The sequence below is a fragment of the Cynocephalus volans genome, chromosome 1, assembly GCF_027409185.1.
Source record: "Cynocephalus volans isolate mCynVol1 chromosome 1, mCynVol1.pri, whole genome shotgun sequence".
NCBI classification, from domain to species: Eukaryota; Metazoa; Chordata; class Mammalia; order Dermoptera; family Cynocephalidae; genus Cynocephalus; species Cynocephalus volans.
In genome coordinates, this window is record NC_084460.1 from 12,318,692 (window position 1) to 12,338,530 (window position 19,839).

General features: G+C 43.7%; 1 protein-coding gene across 1 annotated transcript in view; it reads left to right on the forward strand.

The window, feature by feature from the left end:
• The window catches only part of KIF16B (kinesin family member 16B), a 321,838-nt gene extending 302,761 nt beyond the window's left edge, over window positions 1-19,077 (forward strand). Inside the window, exon 27 of the mRNA XM_063098597.1 lies at window positions 18,992-19,077. Coding sequence (XP_062954667.1) covers window positions 18,992-19,015 — 24 coding nt within the window. The 3' untranslated portion in view covers window positions 19,016-19,077. The remainder of the gene's footprint in view (window positions 1-18,991) is intronic.
• Window positions 19,078-19,839: the final 762 nt, after the last annotated feature.

Below are 19,839 nucleotides of genomic sequence, written 5' to 3' on the forward strand. Positions count from 1 at the left end.
TGCCACTAAGGAAGGTTAGGCATGGGTCAGGCAGAACTCCACAGGCATACACCAGAGTGTCGTCCAAGGGGCAATTTCTTTCTCTCTCTCTCTCTCTGAAACCTCAGCCCTCCTTTTCCTGTAAGGCTTTCCAGTGGTTTCAGCCAGGCCCACCCAAATGATCCAAGACAATTTCCCTTACAAAGAGTCAGCTGATCAGGGGTTTTAATTACATCAGAAAAATACTGTTGCAGCAACACCTAGGTGAGTATTTGATTAACTGACGGGACTGTAGCCTCACCATCAGTAACACATCCCAGGGGCCTGGCTCGCAATTCAGAGCTTCTGGGCCCCTCAAGCGGCTGCTCCATCCACTCCAAACCTTGAAAAGGGCTAAGAGGCCAGCGAACAATTGTTCTGTTGAGTTGCTGGGCTGGAGGGAGCCTGGAAGGGAAAGCTGATGGTCTCCAGGTACAGCTTAACAAACACAGATGAAAATGGCAGTGTCATTTCAGGGTTTTGGCCACAAGCTTCCCTCAGTTCCCCACCGGAGGATGAGACATCCAGTTTGCAGTGATAATTCTGCTGAGACCCCCTGAGCCTGATTCTTTTTCCAAGATCCAGTCTGAACTGTGAAAGTATCCAATATGATTGGTGGAAACTTTTGACTCCAGACATGCAGCCCATGGTAAGCCAAGTCCCCTAGCACACTCCCCTGATCAAGCTTCCTAAACTAGCATGTAGGTACTCCACAGGGTGACTGATCAGTTCAGGAACTCACCCTGAGCATGGGCCTGTGGGACGCAGTGCACAGGAGAATCTGGACTAGCTGGGCCTGAGTGCAGCAGGGATGTTGGCAGGAAACGATGCAGATGGCATTTACATCAGAAACAATGTAAATCACAAACTGGAGAAAGCTTGCAACACATGTGACAAAGAATTAACTTATATGTAAAGAGCTCTTTGGAACTAATAAAAGGGACACACAATCCATTTTTTAAATAGCTCTTTAAAACTCCTTACTTTTTACGATGACAAAAGATATGAATGTACAGTTAACACTAACAAAAGAAATTTAAGTGGCCAATGAATATGCCAAGAGATGTTCAAGTTGATTAAAAGTTAAGAATTAAAATTAAATCATCTCTGGGCTATCATTTGAGACATGCTGGGCTAATAAAGGTTTAAGAGATTTCTGGTATTCTACTAGTGAACCCAGAGAGAGACAGGTGCTCTGACTCACTACCGTGGATGTCACTGGTGGATTCTCTCTGAGGGACAGTATTTGTCAAAAGCCTTTAAAATTTTAATATGCTTTGACTTATCCATAGATTGTTTGCAGATGTGGCCAGAACGAGTCATCTCATCCTACACACCCTGTTGCAGTGTGACTTGCCACTCTCCCACCGATATCCTGGAGACTTGCTTTGGCCAACAGAATGCAGTAGAAGTGATCTGTGCACCTTCCAAGACCAGGCCTTAAGAGGTCTGACAGCTTCCATTCTTGCATCTTGGAACCCTGAACTACCAGTTAGGTTATGGTGAAAATTCTATTCTAGGTGTTTCTATGGTGGGTTAGATATGTTATTTTTATAACTATTACAGTATTTAGAAAGCAACCAAGAACACATTCTGTTTTCCAGACTTCTTGATAATTTACTTTAGCTACGTTCGTGAAAGTTTCCTTAGACTGTGTATGTAGTGTGTGTGTCTGTGTTCCTCACATATAATGCTGACATTCCAAAAATGTGAGCCTCCCATAATTAATAATAAGCTCCAGTATTGTTGGTTTAAACATAATACTTCCAAAGGACTGGACAAATCTGTATTTTCAACAAGAATGTTAGAACATCTCATCTCCCCTCAGTCTGGTGATAATTGCTTTGCAAATGCCATATACCATTTTTTAAATGATTGAGTCATTTGTAATATATAAAATGTAAAACGTAATACATAAGTGGAACAAAATAAGTTTTTACCTTAGTAAAACTTCTACTTTATTATATATTATTAAGAAATTGATAGTTTGGGCTATTAAAAGATCCCTAAAATATGGGATCTTTCAGACCAGCGTCAGGGTAAGCTTTTCAGCATTACAACAGGGACCCTTAGAGATCTCTGCTAATCTTTCCCAAGCTAATGCTTGTGATTAAGCCTGAAGTTCTGGAGATGGAGAAGGGAGAAGGAAGGACCATGTGCAGAGGGAGACTGACTCCGTGGATCGTTTAAGAGAGGGGCACTGTCTTCAAAAGCCCACCATGGTTGTTTGTGGCATACACAATCGGAAGCCTCCCATTTGGGAATATTACTCTATCCAAGTCCTCTCACTCCTCTGCCTCCTAGTCGGACACTCTTCATTCTGGTGCTGCTCCCAGATCTCCCCTTCAGGAGGAGACACTTATTTCCGTAGATGCTCCCTCAAGATTAAGACCCTTCCCCAGGGTCCTCCCACATCCAATGACTGGACAATGTGGAAGGCACAAAGATACAACTTGGAATAGTTGTCCAAGCCCTGGAACTCTCTGGCATGGGCTGAGGCTGCCACTGCAACTCCATGGCAGCCCACCTCCCCCCCCTGCCCAATCCAGCTTCCCCCACTCCCTCCCTGATGTTGGCCCAAGACCCCTCTGCAACGACTCACCTGCACCTAATTCTCCTTCTCAGAGTGTTTCCTGGAGAACCCTGGACTGTAAAACTCTCAGACATTGACTCATTCTAGAAAACTGCCTGTATGTTATCTAAGGGGCATGAGTTGTTTTTACCAGCACAGCGTCCTTTCCTCCTCCTGCTTGGATCAGCCTCCGCATTTTCCTCTGGGGTTTCCCACCACTCCTCCTTTCGGCCCATGCTTCAGTGAAGCTGAGCCCTTCCCTCCTCGGCCTCCCACGTGGGTATGTGGCCCAGGCCTGTGCAGTCAGAGCACCACATTGCCTGGCCACCGTGACTGGTTGGGGATGGCACATGATCTGAGCTGGGCCAAAAGGATTCCTTCCCAGGACTTATGCTGAAACCATGGAGACAAATAAGTCCTCTTTGTCCCGAAGTTGCTGAATTGACTAAATGAAAGAAAATGTCAGAGGAAAGTGGAGCAAAAAGATGGAGATCCTTGATGATGTCACTGGACCACCTGAATCCAGCCGTTTCTGAACCCAGATCAACTCTCAAGCTTCGCTTAGGGAGTTAATGTACTCCCTTGTGTGCCTAAGTTAATTTGAATTGGGTTTCTCTTATTTGCAACCGAGTCCTGCCTGAGACAGAGGGTTTGCTCTTTAATTGCCATCGATTATTAATAATAATAACAACAATAATGAACATCTGGGGTTAGAATTTTTTCTGAAATGTATTCTTTTCTGCTTCTTAAACAGAGCTCCAGAACATGGCTTTTTCCTGGATGGCTCAGGGACATTTCTTATCATACCAGCTGGCATTTTGCACTGATGCCCCCAGGGCCACTGCAGGCTCTGGCAGTATTAAGTAGACTTGCTGTACTCACTGAGTACTCGTATCTAATTATTTTGAATTTGAATATTTTACATTGCCGCCAGGCTGTTGTTCCCTGCCACCTCTCTGCTGTCACTATGAGTGCTTCTAGAAGCCCCTCTCCTCTTTAATTGCTGCTTTGGCTTAGAAATCTGATCTCTACGTTCACTGTAATTGTGTACAAATGAAGTGAACATAGGTTTAGAGCAAATCTCTGAGACTCACTGACGCCTTAAGTGCATAAGTTTTTGATACATAGGCATTGGGTATAAAATGTAGCCATTCAAGTGTATTTTATGATTTTTATTCTGCCATGAGATATGCTTTCAATCAGGAAACATATGAGCTTGGAAATCTCCATATAGACAAGATGTGGTATTAATCTATACAACCAGAAAAAGCGTGGTTGATATAGGGTGGCCTGTCATCTAGAATATTGTTCTGTCCTGAAAATAATGTTCTCAAATGAACTCATTCCACATGCAACAGTGACTTGCTGGAGTAAAGAAAATTTGAAGAAAGCTCACATTAAATGGAACCATATATGCTCGTATACTCAGTATAGTTTCTACAAACCCAAACTGGTATTTATGCCAAATGATTCTAGTGGTGTTTCATGGGCTTCTAGTTACTAATCTTCCTCGGTAATCTGTACACAAATATGTCCAGAGATGAAAGTAGAATTCTTAGCATTAGTTTGATTTCTCAGCTTGATTCTAGTTGTGTTTGTCTCATGAACTTGAGTCTAATAGTGTTTGTCTCATGTACTCGACTTCAAGCAGCAGGGATCATAGCAGAAGCATTGGCTTCTACTGCCAGCACCAAGGACAGAGTCTGGAAACCTAAGTGGGAAGAGGTGCACTGACTGGGAAAGGAGAAATTTGCTTTTGTGTTCCCCTCCCTGTTACTGTAGAGCAAAAAACAGACGTAGAAGGGAGGAAAATATTCCCTAGAAAGGAAGAAGCCTGACAGCCCCAGATAGTAAAATATTCTCAATTAGTATGAAAATAGCATCCATTATTTTTGCACAATGAGAACTGCTTTTGCCAATCATTTCAGCCCCTCTTTATGACTTTTTAGTGTGTTTATTTTGACAGCTTTTTATTTATTCTTTTTTTTCCCAGTGGTATATCAGAAATATGGCCCCATCTGGAAACAGCGCACAACTTAATCCTTTTCATGGCCCTTCCAATCAGGAGTAACTGTAGCTATCGGGGGAGCACTGAAAAAATGTCAATTAGCTATAAAAGTTCCACAAACAAGCATTATGTCTTCCTCTTATGAGTCCCCAGATGCAGCTCAAAATTTAGCAATAATGTCCACAGTTAAAAATGGCTGTTGGGGGCCCCGGCACTCTCTTTCCCTGTTAATAATTGCTCAGCTCTGACTCTGGAGTCAGTGCCTGTGTGTGGTGGAGCCCAGGCCACCGAAGGGTGTATGTGCTAATAGCTACAGTTCAGATCACATTTATGGGTGGAGAAATTGCAGCGCATCCCTCTGTGTTAACACTGTGTGGCCGAGTTAATCCCTCCACGGAATCAGGACTTGAGTGAACCATCTTGTGCCGTCCCTCTGCCTCTTAGTTCCTGTCCCTGAGCTCCCTGAGCCCTGGTTGCTTGTTTCCTGTTCATGTCTGAAAATCACATCAGGGCCATTCTGGCTCTGAGGAGGGATTGGAGAGCAATCTGCCTCCTGGTGTCATTCTTTGTGATGGTCCAGGACCTTTATTTGCATGTGACCTTTATTTACAGACAAGCACTCTGTCCTCCAGGCGAAAAAGGCAAAGAAAGCCTCTTTTCTGCAAGTGAAACTAGGTCCTTGGGGCCAGTGGATATGACCTGTCTTGACACATGAAATGTAATAAAGCCTTATTTACAAATGCAGGCAGCTGGCCCAGGGCCTGTAGTTTGCCAGTTTAATTTATTTGGGGCCTTATTGAGGTATGATTGACAAATAAAACATGTATATATTCAAGGTTTACAGTGTGGTGTTTTCATATACTATACATTGTAAAATGATTTCCACAATCAAGCTAATTAACACATCCATCACTGCACAGTTACCTTTGTATGTGTGGTGAGAATACTTAAGATCTACCTTAGCACATTTCAAGTATACAAAACATTATTATTAATTATAGTCATCAGGCTCCAGAACTTATTCACCTTGTGACTACAGGTTTGTCGGGGAATTGGGGGAAATGGGGAGATGTTGGTCAAAGGGTACAAACTCGTAACTCGATTTTTAAAGAATATTCCATTAAAATATCCATTGTCTTGATTACTGAGCCTTTCAGTGCTCTCTTAAATCTTGCACCTGAGGCTAATGCCTCATGCTCCTCATCCTAGTCCCAGCTCTGCCTTCAGCCACAGAGGAAGTGGGTTTGGGTTCCTCCACAAGGTCTCAGCTGTGTGTTCCCTAACATTTAGCAGAGTTAGGGAAGAAGACTTCAGTATGCCTTCCATGGTGATGGCGTCTGGAAAGAACATGCATGCAGACCTTGTTTCCAATTCTTGTTCTGCAACTGTGTGACATTCAGGAAGTCATCTAACTTCCCTGAACCTCAGGCTTCCCATCTACAAAGCTGAAATAATAACATCGACCTCAGAGTATGGCCATGAAGATTAAATAAGGTAAAGTATGTCAAGTGGCTGGCACTCGATAAATAGCACTCAACATATGTTTGTGGAGTGGATAATCAATGCACAAAATGTTTGTTTGAAGGACAGGAGGATTTTATATCATCAGATTTCTTTCTGATTAGCTAGACTTTTTTGTCATTTTACTTTCTATATCAAGGCATGGTGATGTCTGCACGTGTTTATGTTTTGTGTTAGACTCAAAGGGTAGGACTGATATATGAATCTTTTCTGTATTGCCCATTGTGCTTTGCACATAGGAAGCATTTGACAAGTATTTGTTGCATGAGTGGAAAGAGAGTTTATTAATAAACAATGATAGGAATGAATGTAGAACCAGGGAGTATGGTTCTATGTCCCCACTGGACAGGTGACCTGAGCCATTTACACCGTCAGCTACAAGGCTCTTACAAGGGCTGGGCTCAAAGAAGGTGGGTTCAGGGGTCTAGAAAGCTACAATGACTCCAGTGACTCTGAAGTGGAGAGTCACATGCAGCGATCATTGCCTGGGTCTTTGTTTCTCCTTCTCCTGTGGGTTGGGAATTGGGGGCAACAAGGAGAAGAGAATTTAGGGGTTTTGCTATGTTTCCAGGGTTGGCCCATGGAAATTGAATTAGTTCATAACTGTTCAAAAGTCAGAAAGTTCTGGGTCGCCAGGGAAAGACCATGTTGGGACTTTTTAAGAAAAAAGATATTAAAATTCAAGCTTATAAGATAGATGACCATGTAATTTTTTATTCAAACTGGGATAATTTTGAGAATGAAAGGAGATGCTCTTGATAATTACACTGGAATAAAAGACACCAATCCAGACTGTCCTAGGCAAAGCAGGACATACATGCACGCTACTTCTAAGGCTATCCTGCAAAGAGCCTCCTGCTCAGTGTTGGAAAGAATAAAGTCATTTGTGCCTCTGCCCAGTGGGCAGCAGTGGCTTCCTCTGCAAGGTGGGCAGGCGGGAGGCACTTTGCAGCCACTGCTGTCTGTGGGTCTGCCATCTGGTGACAGAACAATTGCACCTCCATTTGCCTGCTGTGCCCTCTCTTTAGCCTGAAGCCTGGGTACTGGGGAGCTGTGCAACTCACCCACTGCCACCAGCTGGCTCTCCTGTTGCATCTGGGCTCTCTATTTGAAAGAGATGTCTTGCAGGAGCCTGAAAAAATGGAATCAGCAATGGAGAGGCCAGCAAAAGCAGAATGCCAAAGAAGTGAGCAATGAGGGATGCTAAATTGTCTTTTAGATAAATGGCTGATGTTAGCACAGGAGAGAATTGCAGATAACCACTTATTCTAATATCTCACCTAATATCCTCTCCCTCCATTTCAATTTACTGTTGAGGAGATAAAATCAAAAGAGTAAAATAAGGTGCTCAAATTTATTAGTTCTCTCGAATTTATGTCTCTAGCTCCATGGATTCTAGACTCAAATATTCCACTGTCTCAACATCTCTGCTAACAGAAATGTTAAACTTAACATATCCAAAGATGACCTGATCTCTCCACAAACCAGAACCACCACTGTCCTCCCCTCCTCGGCCAGTAGCAAGTCCTGTCTCTCAGATGCTCAGACCAAAAAGTGTTGGACTTACTCTCGACTCCTCAGGACTTCTGTCACACATCACATCTGACCCGTTAGAAAACACTGTCCGGAATACATACAGAGTCTACTTTCCACCGCCTCCACCGCTGCCCCTGGTCCAAGCCACTGTCATCTCTCACCTGGATTATCATTATTGTCAGCTCCTAACTGCTACCACTCAGACCTTCCTACAGGCCTTTTTCAAATTGAATAGTCAAATCAGCCTCTTAAAGCCTAAGCCATGTCATTTCACTCCTCTGCTCAAAAATCCTATAGTAGCTTCTATCTCACTCAGAGTAAACGCTGAAATTCTTACTCTGTCCTGCAAGTCCCCACACAAACAGCGCCCACTCCCCTTACCAAGTCTCTCCTATTTCTAAAAGGTGCTCCCTTGTTCACATGGCTGCAGCTGCTCTGGCCTCCTGGTTGTTCTCAAATAAACCAGGCATACACCTACCTCAGGACCTTTGCACTGTTTCTTGTGCCTAGATCTCTTCCTCCATACCCACTTGGCCAAACCCCTCTCTCCCTTCAAGTCTTTGCTCAGATGTAAGCTTCTATTAAAACTACTATTTCTCATTTCTTTTTCCTGTTTTATTCTTCTGCAGGGAATTTGTTGCCGTTTCATATACTCTATATTTTACATACTATTTTGTTTATTGTTTTCTCCTCTGAGTGGAAATTAAAAGTTCTGAAGGCAGGAATTTGCATGATCTGTTCCCTGCTGTGATATTGGAGCTAGTACCTGGCACAAAGTAGGAATTCAACAAATATTTTCTGAATGAATGAATGAGCAGCTATTCATTCAATGTGTTCCACCTGCCAGGTGCGTACTAGGTGTATCAAGATGATTATGGCAAAATCCTTCCACTTAAAGTGAGCCCAAAGGGTTCAGGGGCTGGAGGGACAGACAACCCTGTGCAGTGTAGTCAGGATACAAAACAGCGATATGGGGGCAGCCTGAGGAGTTTTCATTCTCCCACATGAGGGAGTGGAATTAAAGCAAGCCTGTTTCCCTGGAGCAGGTGACGCGAGGACTGGACCTTCATAAGCTAATGGAATTTTACCAGGCAGTGGAGCCGTGTGACAGAGCTGTCCCTCACGTCTCAGTCAGCTTTCACTCTGCATACTGATTCAGGGGGTAGGCTTTGCCCCAGGGAAATGTGAATAGGTATTTATTTGTGATAACCCTGTTGTCCGCACAGTATATCCTTCTCAACAGACAGAAGCATGGCCTGATGGCATCCCAGGACATTCGAGTCACCAAAATGACCCAGTCTGCTCACCCACTGGTGAAATGAAAAGCAATTCCCCATGAGAGTAACCTGAGCAGGTGACCTTACAGCACTACAGCTTCTGTCCTGAGCACCATCCATTGGAATTGCATGATCCCAAATTCCCGTGGACTCTCAGGAAGCCCTAGTTTGGAAAAGGGCCTCGGTTTGTGATTTCTTAGGATAATGTCCTTTAAGTCAAAGGAATGTGGTGAAATTCAGCTGTTTTGGCTGAATACAGCTGCCTCTCGAAAATAAAAGGCCCATCAGATGTGTGTTAACTGCTTCCATGCCATAACTGAAAGAGAGATCAGGCATTTGGCAGGTGCTGTTTCTGACTTGGGGGCCTCTCGGACCACTGGATTGCAGTGAATTCCACCATTGCCTGACTCGGTAGGTCTGACAGCTCTGGTGTTAGTGAAAGTGTGCTGGTTAACTATGTCTGTGTAACAAATCACCTCTACACTGTCCTAAAACAACAATCTAGCATTTCTGATAATTCTCTCAGTTGGTGAGGTTGATTGTCTGCTAGTTTTGTCTGGCTTGCTCATGGGGCTGCTTCCCGTGGGAGAATCAGAGAGTCTAGAAGGTCTAAGAAGTCCTTCCCCACCTGTCTGGATGTTGATGCTTTTAGCTAGGACCCCCAGATGCTCCTTCATGGATTCTAGCCTCCCAATAGACCATCTTCCTTACAGTGAGGTCAGGGCAGACTCAAGGATGGTGATGGTGGGAGCTCCAAGGCCCCCTGAGGACTAGATTCATATCGTTTTACTTCCTCTGTATTCTATTGGGCAAAGTAAGTCCCAAGCCCAGCCCAGAATCAAAGGTCAGAATAAATTCAACCTCCTACAATGGAGGGAGGAGCTGTGAAGGTTCTGTGGCCATATTTAACCTGCCATCCTTTTTGTTTGGCTACAATTATTAATAGTCCTCTTACATGTAAAATAAGTTCACCCCTCCCAAGACCTTCAAAAGTCTCATCCAGTTACAGTATGGGGTTCAAAATCCTAGAGCTTGTGATCTACATCTTGTCTGGATAGAGGGGAAGCCCCACAGGTGCAGCAGCTACTCTTGACCCAGAAATCTGTGAATTTCAAGCACCCAACATCCAAGGGACAGGGACCAGATGATGCAATAGCCACTCCCATTCAAATAGGGGCAGAGCGAGTGGCACATAGCAATTCTGACATCTAGCTAGCACATGTCACCTGAGTTCCCCACCTCCAAGGCAGGTTATATTCCTTGATCAGGGCCTGCCTCTGCTCCCTGGGAGTAGTTTCCCAACCAGTCCTTTTTTCTGGCTCTTCAATACACCTTCTAGGCTCTTGGCCATACCCTTTACATTCCTTTTTCTTTCCATAAAAGATGGTCCATGTTCATAGCTTTTTCAGCCTGCTTCCTACCTGTAGATTTTGGGGGCCAAAGGCTTTTTTGTTTTGTTTTGTTCTAAACTGTTTTTCTTTCCTTTTGTCCAAGATGCTACAACTCCTTTAAAAATGTTTGGGGTTTTTTAATGTATCACATCATGCTCCATTAAACAAAAACAGCACCCACAATTCTATTGGAAACATGTTTCTATTTAGATGGAGTTTCAGGGTGCTGTAGAATAAGGCCCTTGGGATTCGTATAGCCATTTGCCTAGCTGAGAAGGTCTATTAGATACCATCTTAATTTTTCAGAGGGTCTTATACCTACTCTTGATTTGATTATGATTCTGAAGCCATTTTTTCCTTTGAGAATCTTTTGCCTGTTGAAAAGACTAGAAGTATTAAAAAAAAAAAAAAAACTTTATTTACCAACTCGGCATGTACCAGGCTCTCCAATTTTTCTTTAAATTCTGAGTACAAACTGAACCGTTCCTTCTTTAGCTCATCTCTTTCCCTCCTCCTACCTTATCACACTGAGCTAGAAAAAGCCAGTCACCATCAGCAGCAGCCTTTTCTGTTTTAAAAGCAGCACCCACTTCCAGGTACCAATTTCTACATCAGTAGACCATTCTAAAACCTAATGGCTTATAAATGATTGGCTATTTTCACATTCTGTGGGTTGACAGGGTGATTCTTCTGCTGGTCTCACCTGGGATGGCCCATATGGCTGTGTGCAGGTGGCAAGTCGACTGGAGGCTGGGTTCAGCTATGTTGGCTGGCACTTCCTCTGCCTGTGGTCCTTCATCCAAGTTTCTCCACAGCAAGAGTCTTTATAGCATTCTCAGGGCAGCATTCCCAGAGAACAAGCCCAAATGCACTTATCAAGTCTCTACTTATATCCTAACTTGGCCAAAACAAGTCCCATGAACAAGCCCAGAGTCAGTGTAGGAAGGGAATACAAGGGGTATGATACTGGCAGGTCTGCTTCATTGGGCCATGACCATAACCACCTTGCACAGAAAGATGGAAAAGATCACCAACTCTTCTGCTCTACCTGTTGACCTCTCTACAGTCCCTACCTGCGGTCCCTGTGTGTGCTGCTGACTGTGGGTGCTAGACAGTGTGCACAGGAAGTACCTAGGCCAACACACACATCCTTAGTGTGTTGTCCTCGGTGTTCGGGAAGGCAGGCCCTGCTTCCAGCTCTGATGCTGTCCTTGAACATCCAGACCAGTTCTGTACAGAGACCCTTCCTCCTTCCCTGGAGTCACAGAAAATATTCTTTGCACCACAAAAAAAAAAAAAAAAAAAAAAAGAAAGAAAGAAAGGAAAGGCCACTGGAGTTTGCCCCAGACATATAAGAGCACAGCACCTAACAGGACAACACCCCTTCATTTTCAAGCTCAGATGATCTCCCTAAAAGGGTAGGTCTCCTATCTGTCACAGTCATCTCTAAGATGGTCTCTAATGATTCCACCTCCTGCTATTCAAGCCCTGTGAGATCCTCTTCTCTTGGGAGTGGGTGGGACTTATTGATTCTCTTCCAACCAACAGAATACAGTGGAAGTGATGTGATGTCACTTCTGACATTAGGTTATAAAAAGGCTGTGGTTTCCATCTTGAGTGCTCTCTCGCACTGTCTCTTGGGTTGCTTGCTCTAAGAGAATCCAGCTGTCATGTTGTGAGCTTGGAAACTGATCCGAGGCTGGCCACAGCCATGTGAGTGAGTGAGCAGGCTCAGAAGCCGGCCCTCCCCAAGCCAAGCCTTGAGATGACTGCAGCCCTGGCTGACACTCTGACTGCAGCCTTGCGAGAGACCCTGAGCCAGAACCACACAGCTAAGGTGCTCCTGGATTCCTAACCCATAGGAACTGTGAGATTATAGGTGCTTGTTGTTTCCAGCTGCTATGTTTTGGGGTCATTTGTTACACGGTAATAGGTAACTAATACATGATCACATCCCCATTTTCAGTCACAGTTTATGTAAAAGGGTGCATAGCCTAAGAGCACTCCCACCCTCAAACAGCTGGTACAAGACTAGCGGAGGCAAGACAGAGAGAGGGGTGAGGACAGGGAGTGGCGGGGGATCTGGAGGCTGTCATTGGTCCCTCAGCCTTTTGCCCTGCTTTCCTTCCCTGGGGATGTTGTGGTCTTTCAGAACAATTGGCCAAGCAGAAAACAATCCTCTAGGGTTAAGATGCAGCAACAAGTAATTTAATCCTCTCTTTTGATTGGATGAGGAGCAAGGGCATTGACTAGTCTCTCTAGCTGAAACAAGGGAAGTTTAGCTCATCTAAATTAAATCTCTTCAGCATCATTGGTTCAAACAGCCTGCTCAATTTTGCTCCAGATGCTCTATACATTTTCATTGTTGTTATGTTCTGGGATAGGAGGAGAAACAAAAGTGAATGATCTTTTCTTAGGGAGGAGGACTGATCACCCCGACCTACCCAGCGTGATTATTGTGGCACATACGGTTTAGAGCTGCTGAGGAAAGTAATGGATCTGCCCAAATTAGCACCTGCCTTGGGTGAGCACCGAAGCAGAAATTCTCCCTCCTCTTAACACTTCGGCTCAGTGAGGCAAGCCAAGCCCCATAATCATCATTGATTATCTCATTCGGCATGACTCCTGGGAAATCTTGGGTGAAAGCAAATTGAATCGGATATTTGCTGCTGCTCCTGTGAAAGAGGCCTCTCTTAGATTAATTTCAGGGATGATATAGCAGGCCAGAAAATGAGGCCCTGGAGCAGTGTGGCCAAGGGGGGGCTGTCTGGCATTGTGAGAAGACATAGCCCTTGTGATCTGATGTGTAAAAAGGGTGGCTTTGGAGCAGAGCACAATCTTTTAACATAGAGGATTAGTCACAGAGGGAAGGCTCCTTCATAGATGGGCTTGCCCGGCTAGCACATAGAAAAGGCTGATCATCAAGAAAGATCAGACATGGCCCAGGCCCCATTGTTCCTGCGGGTACCCTAGCCTCCCAAGGTAGGGAGGGTCTGCACAAGTTCTCTTGGGGTCGGGGTCGGATCTCAGGAACAAAGGGAAAAGAAGCCTTTTTGTGGACTGTGGGTCATTCCAAGGAGTCCCTTTCCCTTAGGGGAGAAAGATGAATAGGTACAACTTAAAAAGGCCAAAGGTCTCATGAATGAGGGGAGGACTTGGGGCTGGAAAGTCCTGCTGGAGGCCCAGTGGGATTGCTAAGAGAGAGCACAGCACTTGAACCCGACCCTTCTGCCACCTCCCTCCCTTGAGAACATTCCACCTGGGGGGAAGTGGGGCCTTTCTGACCCTGGGACAGGAGATGCCAAAAGGACAGTGGTCAAGAGACTGGGCAACAAGCACAAGACCAACCAGAGAAAGCCAATGATGTGAAATCAGCACTTAGGCACCAACCAGGCTGGCAAATCCAGCACGTGGGCATCGCGGAGTAAGCAGGACCTCCTGCTGCGAGCACGGAGAGACCACTTTTGGGAAGATTTTGTGGGCAAGATTACTATAATAACAGTAACAATCGTCACGCATATTGTTTCTCAACTGCCTAGTATGTGTCAGGCACTATACATGAGGGCATCAAAAAGTTCGTAGAAAAGTAGAAATAAAGATAATATGGGGGTGGGGGGATGGGGAGAGGGTGGTCAGTGGATACAATATTGTAGAGAGATAGGAAGAGTGGGGTCTAGTGTTCTATAGCAATACAGGGAGACTACAATTAACAGAAAAAGATAACGTGAATCTTTCCATGAACTTTTTGAAGTAGCCTCCTATATATCATGTATTTATATGATATGTGTAAAAGTACTAATAACAGCCTGGCAGGAGAGGTATTGTTGTTTGTGGTGGGCACTGTCGGTGCTCCACCCAGATCACCGTGAGTCCCTTTTCACCCACTTCGTGCACCCCAGGCTTGGGTGAGCTATTGCTTCCAAGAACAGCACCAGTAGCTATTTCTCATGGGACTTCCTTTGGGCTAATGGAGCTTGCTTTGCAAAGAGCTGGAAATGGATCAGAATTTACATCTACTTTCCTTTCCCCCAGCCTTTAACCGATGACTAAAGGACACAGAAACATGAATGCCCCAGCTCCTTTGGACAGGGCTCTCTCTGAGACATAACGTACAGTCCTGAATTCCCCTGCAGCATCAGGCTGAAACTACTCTCTGCAGGACTTTTGCCTGAGATCACACATCTGTTTGGCTTCTTCCATTTTCCTCTCTGACTTCCCTTACTCAATTTTCAGTTTCTCCTGGGAGCACTCCCTTCATAATTCAAATGTTCATCTTGGGATCTGCTTCTGGGAAATCTAACTTAAGACATTATCCCGAATTTTTAAATCAGAAAACTAAAGAATACAGTGAGATGAAGTCACTTGCTTGCCCAAAGTCACACAAGTAAATGTCTGAGCTGGGACTTACAATAAAGAACAGAAATTCTGGAGTCCTATCTGGCTCCAGAATTTCTGTTCTTTATATTATTCAGAGCCTATTTCCAAAGAGAGGGAGTTTATGTATAGAACACTTGGAGAAAAACTCATGCTTATTGGCATGTTTGTGTTTCCTTGTAGGAATTTCTTGCCCATGGGACTGAGAATTGGCCAAAGTCACAGACCCTTTTAGCAGCAACTTTTGGGAAGAATGCAATTGGTTTGTTGGGATTTCTCAGTAGGTGCATTTCATTTGCTTTTTGCTCAAATCTGAATCTAATGGGCAGTGAGTTTGCCCATTGAAATTGCCCTGAAGGACACCTTTCTTGTAGGTGGACTTACAGCTTCTTCTATGTCCAAAGTATCTTCCATGCCAACATGGTGCTGGTATGTAGAATATATCATGGCGAGGGGTCATTTCTTTGTGCTTTTCTTTGAAAGCTAGAGGTCAGACTGTCATTGCCATGATCCTGTCATTGTTATCTGCCTACGAAAGAACAGGTTGGGTGTAGGGGGAGATAAACTTAGGGAGCTGAGATGTGAGCACTGGCCTTGGTGCCTGAGAAGCTGTGGATGCCTAAAACTGGAGAGGGGAGAAGAGTGGTGCAAAAAAGATGGGCTGTACTGTAGACAGGGATTGCTTTGAACTCAGAAAGACCTGGAATGAAATCCTGACTTATAAACTAGATGTGTAGCTTCAGATGAGTTACTTAACCCCTCTAATCTTCATTTCCTCATCTGCGCAGTGGGAATTCTAACTGCACCCAAATGATAGAATTGCTGTGATTTTTTTAATGAAACGATGCATGCAAAGGACCTGATGTAAGGTTTGTCATGTAGTAGGTATTCATGGATGATACCTGTGTTTTAGTGAATAGCTCAATTACAAATAGTTTTTTTTTTCTTATGTTAGGCAGGAGGGAATGGTCAGGAAATTGTATATCAGTATATGAAAGTGTACACTTTAACAAATTGTGCCTGCTCACTAAACATTTCTTGTTTTGTGCCTGTAATCAGGAAGAGGTGAAGGCAAGACATGTATTACAAGAGCTCCATTGTGTCATAGGAACTCTACCTTCCACAACCTTTTCAATGATGACAGCACAAAACACAGAGCCCATGACTTTGAATTTTTACACTCTGATGAGGCTCTGTAACCTCTAGACTTGCAGACAAATAGTTAATATTTAGGTAAAGTTGCTTAGTAAGGTTGGGCTCTACTGGTTTGAGGGCCACTCAAATTCATTCTCTATACACACCCAATTGGTCTTGTTTTCTAGGTAGTATAATTGATGGTTTGAGTCTGGACACCCAAAGGTCTCTTTTTTCTATCCCAACTTGCTCATGATTATAAGTAAAGAGATAAAAATAAATGCACATCGTGAGTTAAAGGTTCATAATTGATACTTCTAGGTAGATAGTCACTACTGTGGCTCAATTTGGGGGCAGGACCTCCAAGATTCTTGGGTAGCTAGAATTTTAGGATAAAATCACAATTACTTGAGCCCTGTGGGATTTCTTATGCAGGCTTTTGTTTGTTTTTGTTACTTGAATTACCTGAAAGTGGCTCTTGTCTGGCTTTGAATTAATAGCCAAATACACACTGCTCAGTCGCATACATGTTTGAAGATTAAACTGGTAGAGGACATGTTACCAGTCTCCAGTGCTCTTGGCTAATGAGGATGTGCACCTGGGAGTGGCTGTTGGTTGACTATGGTGTTTCTGGATAAAGATCTGGGCTAGGGCTGTGCCACCTTCCCTTCCAAGGGTGTGGGGTCACGGTATCTATGAGACACAATCATAACGTTAAGCAAATGCATTCCTGAGAGAACTCCCCCCTGCACCCCCAACAATCGAGGTCAGCGGGCCTGGCAAGGATCCCTAAAGACTTGCGGATTTCTTATCCCAGCCATGCTTGATCCAGCGCTTAAAGGTCCTGAGAAAGCAATACTTTAGCTTCCCTCTTGTCCATCACTTTTGGAGTGCCTGGGCAAGTTCGTGATGGAGTACTTGCAGGATCTGCAAATGCTGAGTCTGCTGGGCTGCGAGGAACAGGAACAGAAAGAAAATAAACCTTGACAAAATTGATCCTGGCCTTTGCTGATGAAAAATGCAACACGATGTATCCGAAGCACACGTTCAAAGTGGGGTTCCCTGCCCAACACCTTCCACTTACCAAAGGTCAAAGCTGGCAGGCCCTGGCTGGATTTGGCCAACAGACATCTCTGATTTAGCAGGTAAGAGGGTGGAATTATGTTTTGCTGCAGGAAGCCCTCTTTACTTTGCCACAATGTCCTCCCCTCACTGTTGTCTCGACTTCCCCTCGACACTGGATCGATGTCTGTTTTCTGACTCTCCCTGCAGTGATGTAAGGCTGAATCACCCTAAGACTCATTCTCCTCAACTGCCCCATGTGCATGAAGCCCATTTCGTGGGGTTGCTGTGAGCACCAGTGCAGCGGCCAGGCCGGCTTGCCCGGCATGGGCAGTGCTGCATGAACTCGATTTGTTTCTCTTTCTTTTCTCCCTCCCTTTTTTCTTGCTTTCCCTTTTTCTTGCCCATTTCTCATTCCTGTCCCTCTGTTTTCCTCTTTCCTTTGTGATGCTTTGAAATTTAATTTCTCTTTGGTAAACTTTAAACAAATTTTCTTTAGTTGATGGGAGCTCTGGGCTATTCTGGCTTATCCTGAAGTAAGAGTTGGATTTCTGGGCTGGAGGAGACATATCTAAAAGGTGCAGAAGTGACTCAACACTGAGTCATACCCTGAGTTCGGATGAAGTTTATGACTCTACTGTGGATTAGTCAAAAAGCTGGTTGAAGGCGATGATCTGGCATGAATTTTGCCTGGGGGATCTTATAGGTAGTGAAATTAAATGGCCTCACCATGAGGATAGAAAATGTAATTCCAGAGTTTCAAGACCCACCTAAATAGGGGCATAATCTAGGAAATAAAATAGCAACAGAAGAGTCATCAGAGACTTTCAGAACTCAAAGAGGACATAGTGACAAACTCTTCTAACCCTTTCTTTTACAGTTGAAGAAATGGAGACTTATTAAGTTTAGGGCTTTTTCAGGGAACATGGGTGTTTAGTGGCAAGGATATTTGCATTGTGCCCAGTTTTCATTCCTTGTCCTGCAACCTCACTGACTTCAAGGATCCAGAACATGATCGCTGTCTGCATTTTGAGTACAGGAATTGAGCTGGGGATTATGAGAGGCAAAGGTTACATAAACAGTGAAGAGATTATTGAGTAGCAGTGCTGACCTTGGCATTGTGAAAACTAACAAGAGGGCACGGCTATGGTATTCACATGCCCCAGAGGGAGGGAAGGAGAATCTTCTTTGAGTTCATTGAGATCTGGATGTAAGCCCTGATTTGAATACTTACCAGCTGTGAACTTGGGAACACAACTTAATTTCCTTAGGCATTACTTCTCTCATTTGCAAAGTAAAAATAATTATTTCTGAACTGCCCACTGCAAAAGTTTATTGTGAGTTTCCAAATATAGATGATTTAGTTCAACAAAAATATTTTATGTGCACCTACTATGCGCAGGGTACATTATGCCAGGCACCAGAGTTTCCAAGATGAATATGGCAAAAACATGCTACATGTGCTAAATGATGAAGCATCATATTTGCATATAGGAATAGATCATTATTAGGGCCGGCCCGTGGCTCACTTGGGAGAGTGTGGTGCTGATAACACCAAGGCCACAGGTTTGGATCCTATATAGGGATGGCCAGTTGGCTCAATGGCTGAGTGTGGTACTGACAACACCAAGTCAAGGGTTAAGATCCCCTTACCGGTCATCTTTAAAAAAAAAAAAAAAAAAAAAAGAATAGATCATTATTGTTACAACCCCGGGGGCTACCCCTTTCTGCCTGGAAGCAGAGGCTGGAAAGGCACCTATTTGGTCCCTCCATCACCCACATACCTCAGAGCTCTAGGATTTGTTGCTCTCAGTGGTTACAATAGCACATAATACATTATCCAGTGATGATTGTTTAAAGCAGTGCGTCTGAAATTTTTTATTCATGTATATACAGCTACATATATATGTACGTATATATGAGTTTTAAGAGTAACTCACATGTTCTTCTTGAGGAAGAATCATGACCTACAAGGGAAAGTATAACACAGAATATTAGAAAGTAAGGGCTGGATTTCTCAAATTGATTATTCCTAACTTGCTTTAAGATCCTGGAGTATTTTATTTTTCTGAGTTTAAATTTTCCCCACTCTTCTCAGGAAGAAGAATCTTGCCTTGACTGAATCAGAGCTTTCTTAGATGGCAATGGGTATGAAAGCATTTTTAAACATTTATCAGTGCTGAAAAGTAAAATGTTATTTTTGGCCTTTACCTGGGACATCTGGGAAAGAAAAAAATGAACTAGGCAAATTCCCTTGCAAATTCACTAATAACTAGACATCCTGAAAACACATAAATGATATTTATCAACAGAAAGATAAGGGAGAATCCTTGCCTATGAGCTAATTTTAGCAGTATATACCTTGCCTGTGTCAGATGCTTATTGTAAATAAATCTGAAATGTATAGATTTATGGGACATGGCTCACTGGGAAATGTCACAATGCTACGTAATTTATTTGCTAATTGCTGTGTCTTGCTATTATTGCTTATAAAGTTTGAATCAGAAGTAAATTTGGTACTATGTATGACTAATGATTCTTGCTGAATCTCATTTGCTTTATCTTTGTATTATGTCAGGTGCCATCATAGGTAAGGTATGAAAAGGCATAGGTATGAAGATAAACAAGAGATGTCTTGTAGCTGAAATGGCTCCTCTGTTCAAACGATGTGAGTTTTAAATCTCATATGGGAAATCTGAACCAGAACAATCCGAATGCCTATGGGGGGGTGTAGTAGATTGAATTATGTCCCCCCAAAACTCACTAAAGCTTGAATTGTGTCCCCCAAATTTTATGTGTTAGAAGCTTAGCCCCCACTGTGACTGTTAAGAGGGTGGGAAATCCTATTATGGTAATTGAAAGGTGGAGCCTTGAAGAGGTGATTAGATTGTAGGACCTTGCTGTAGTCAATGGATTAAAAATGGTGGTCAGGGGCGTGGTTCTGAG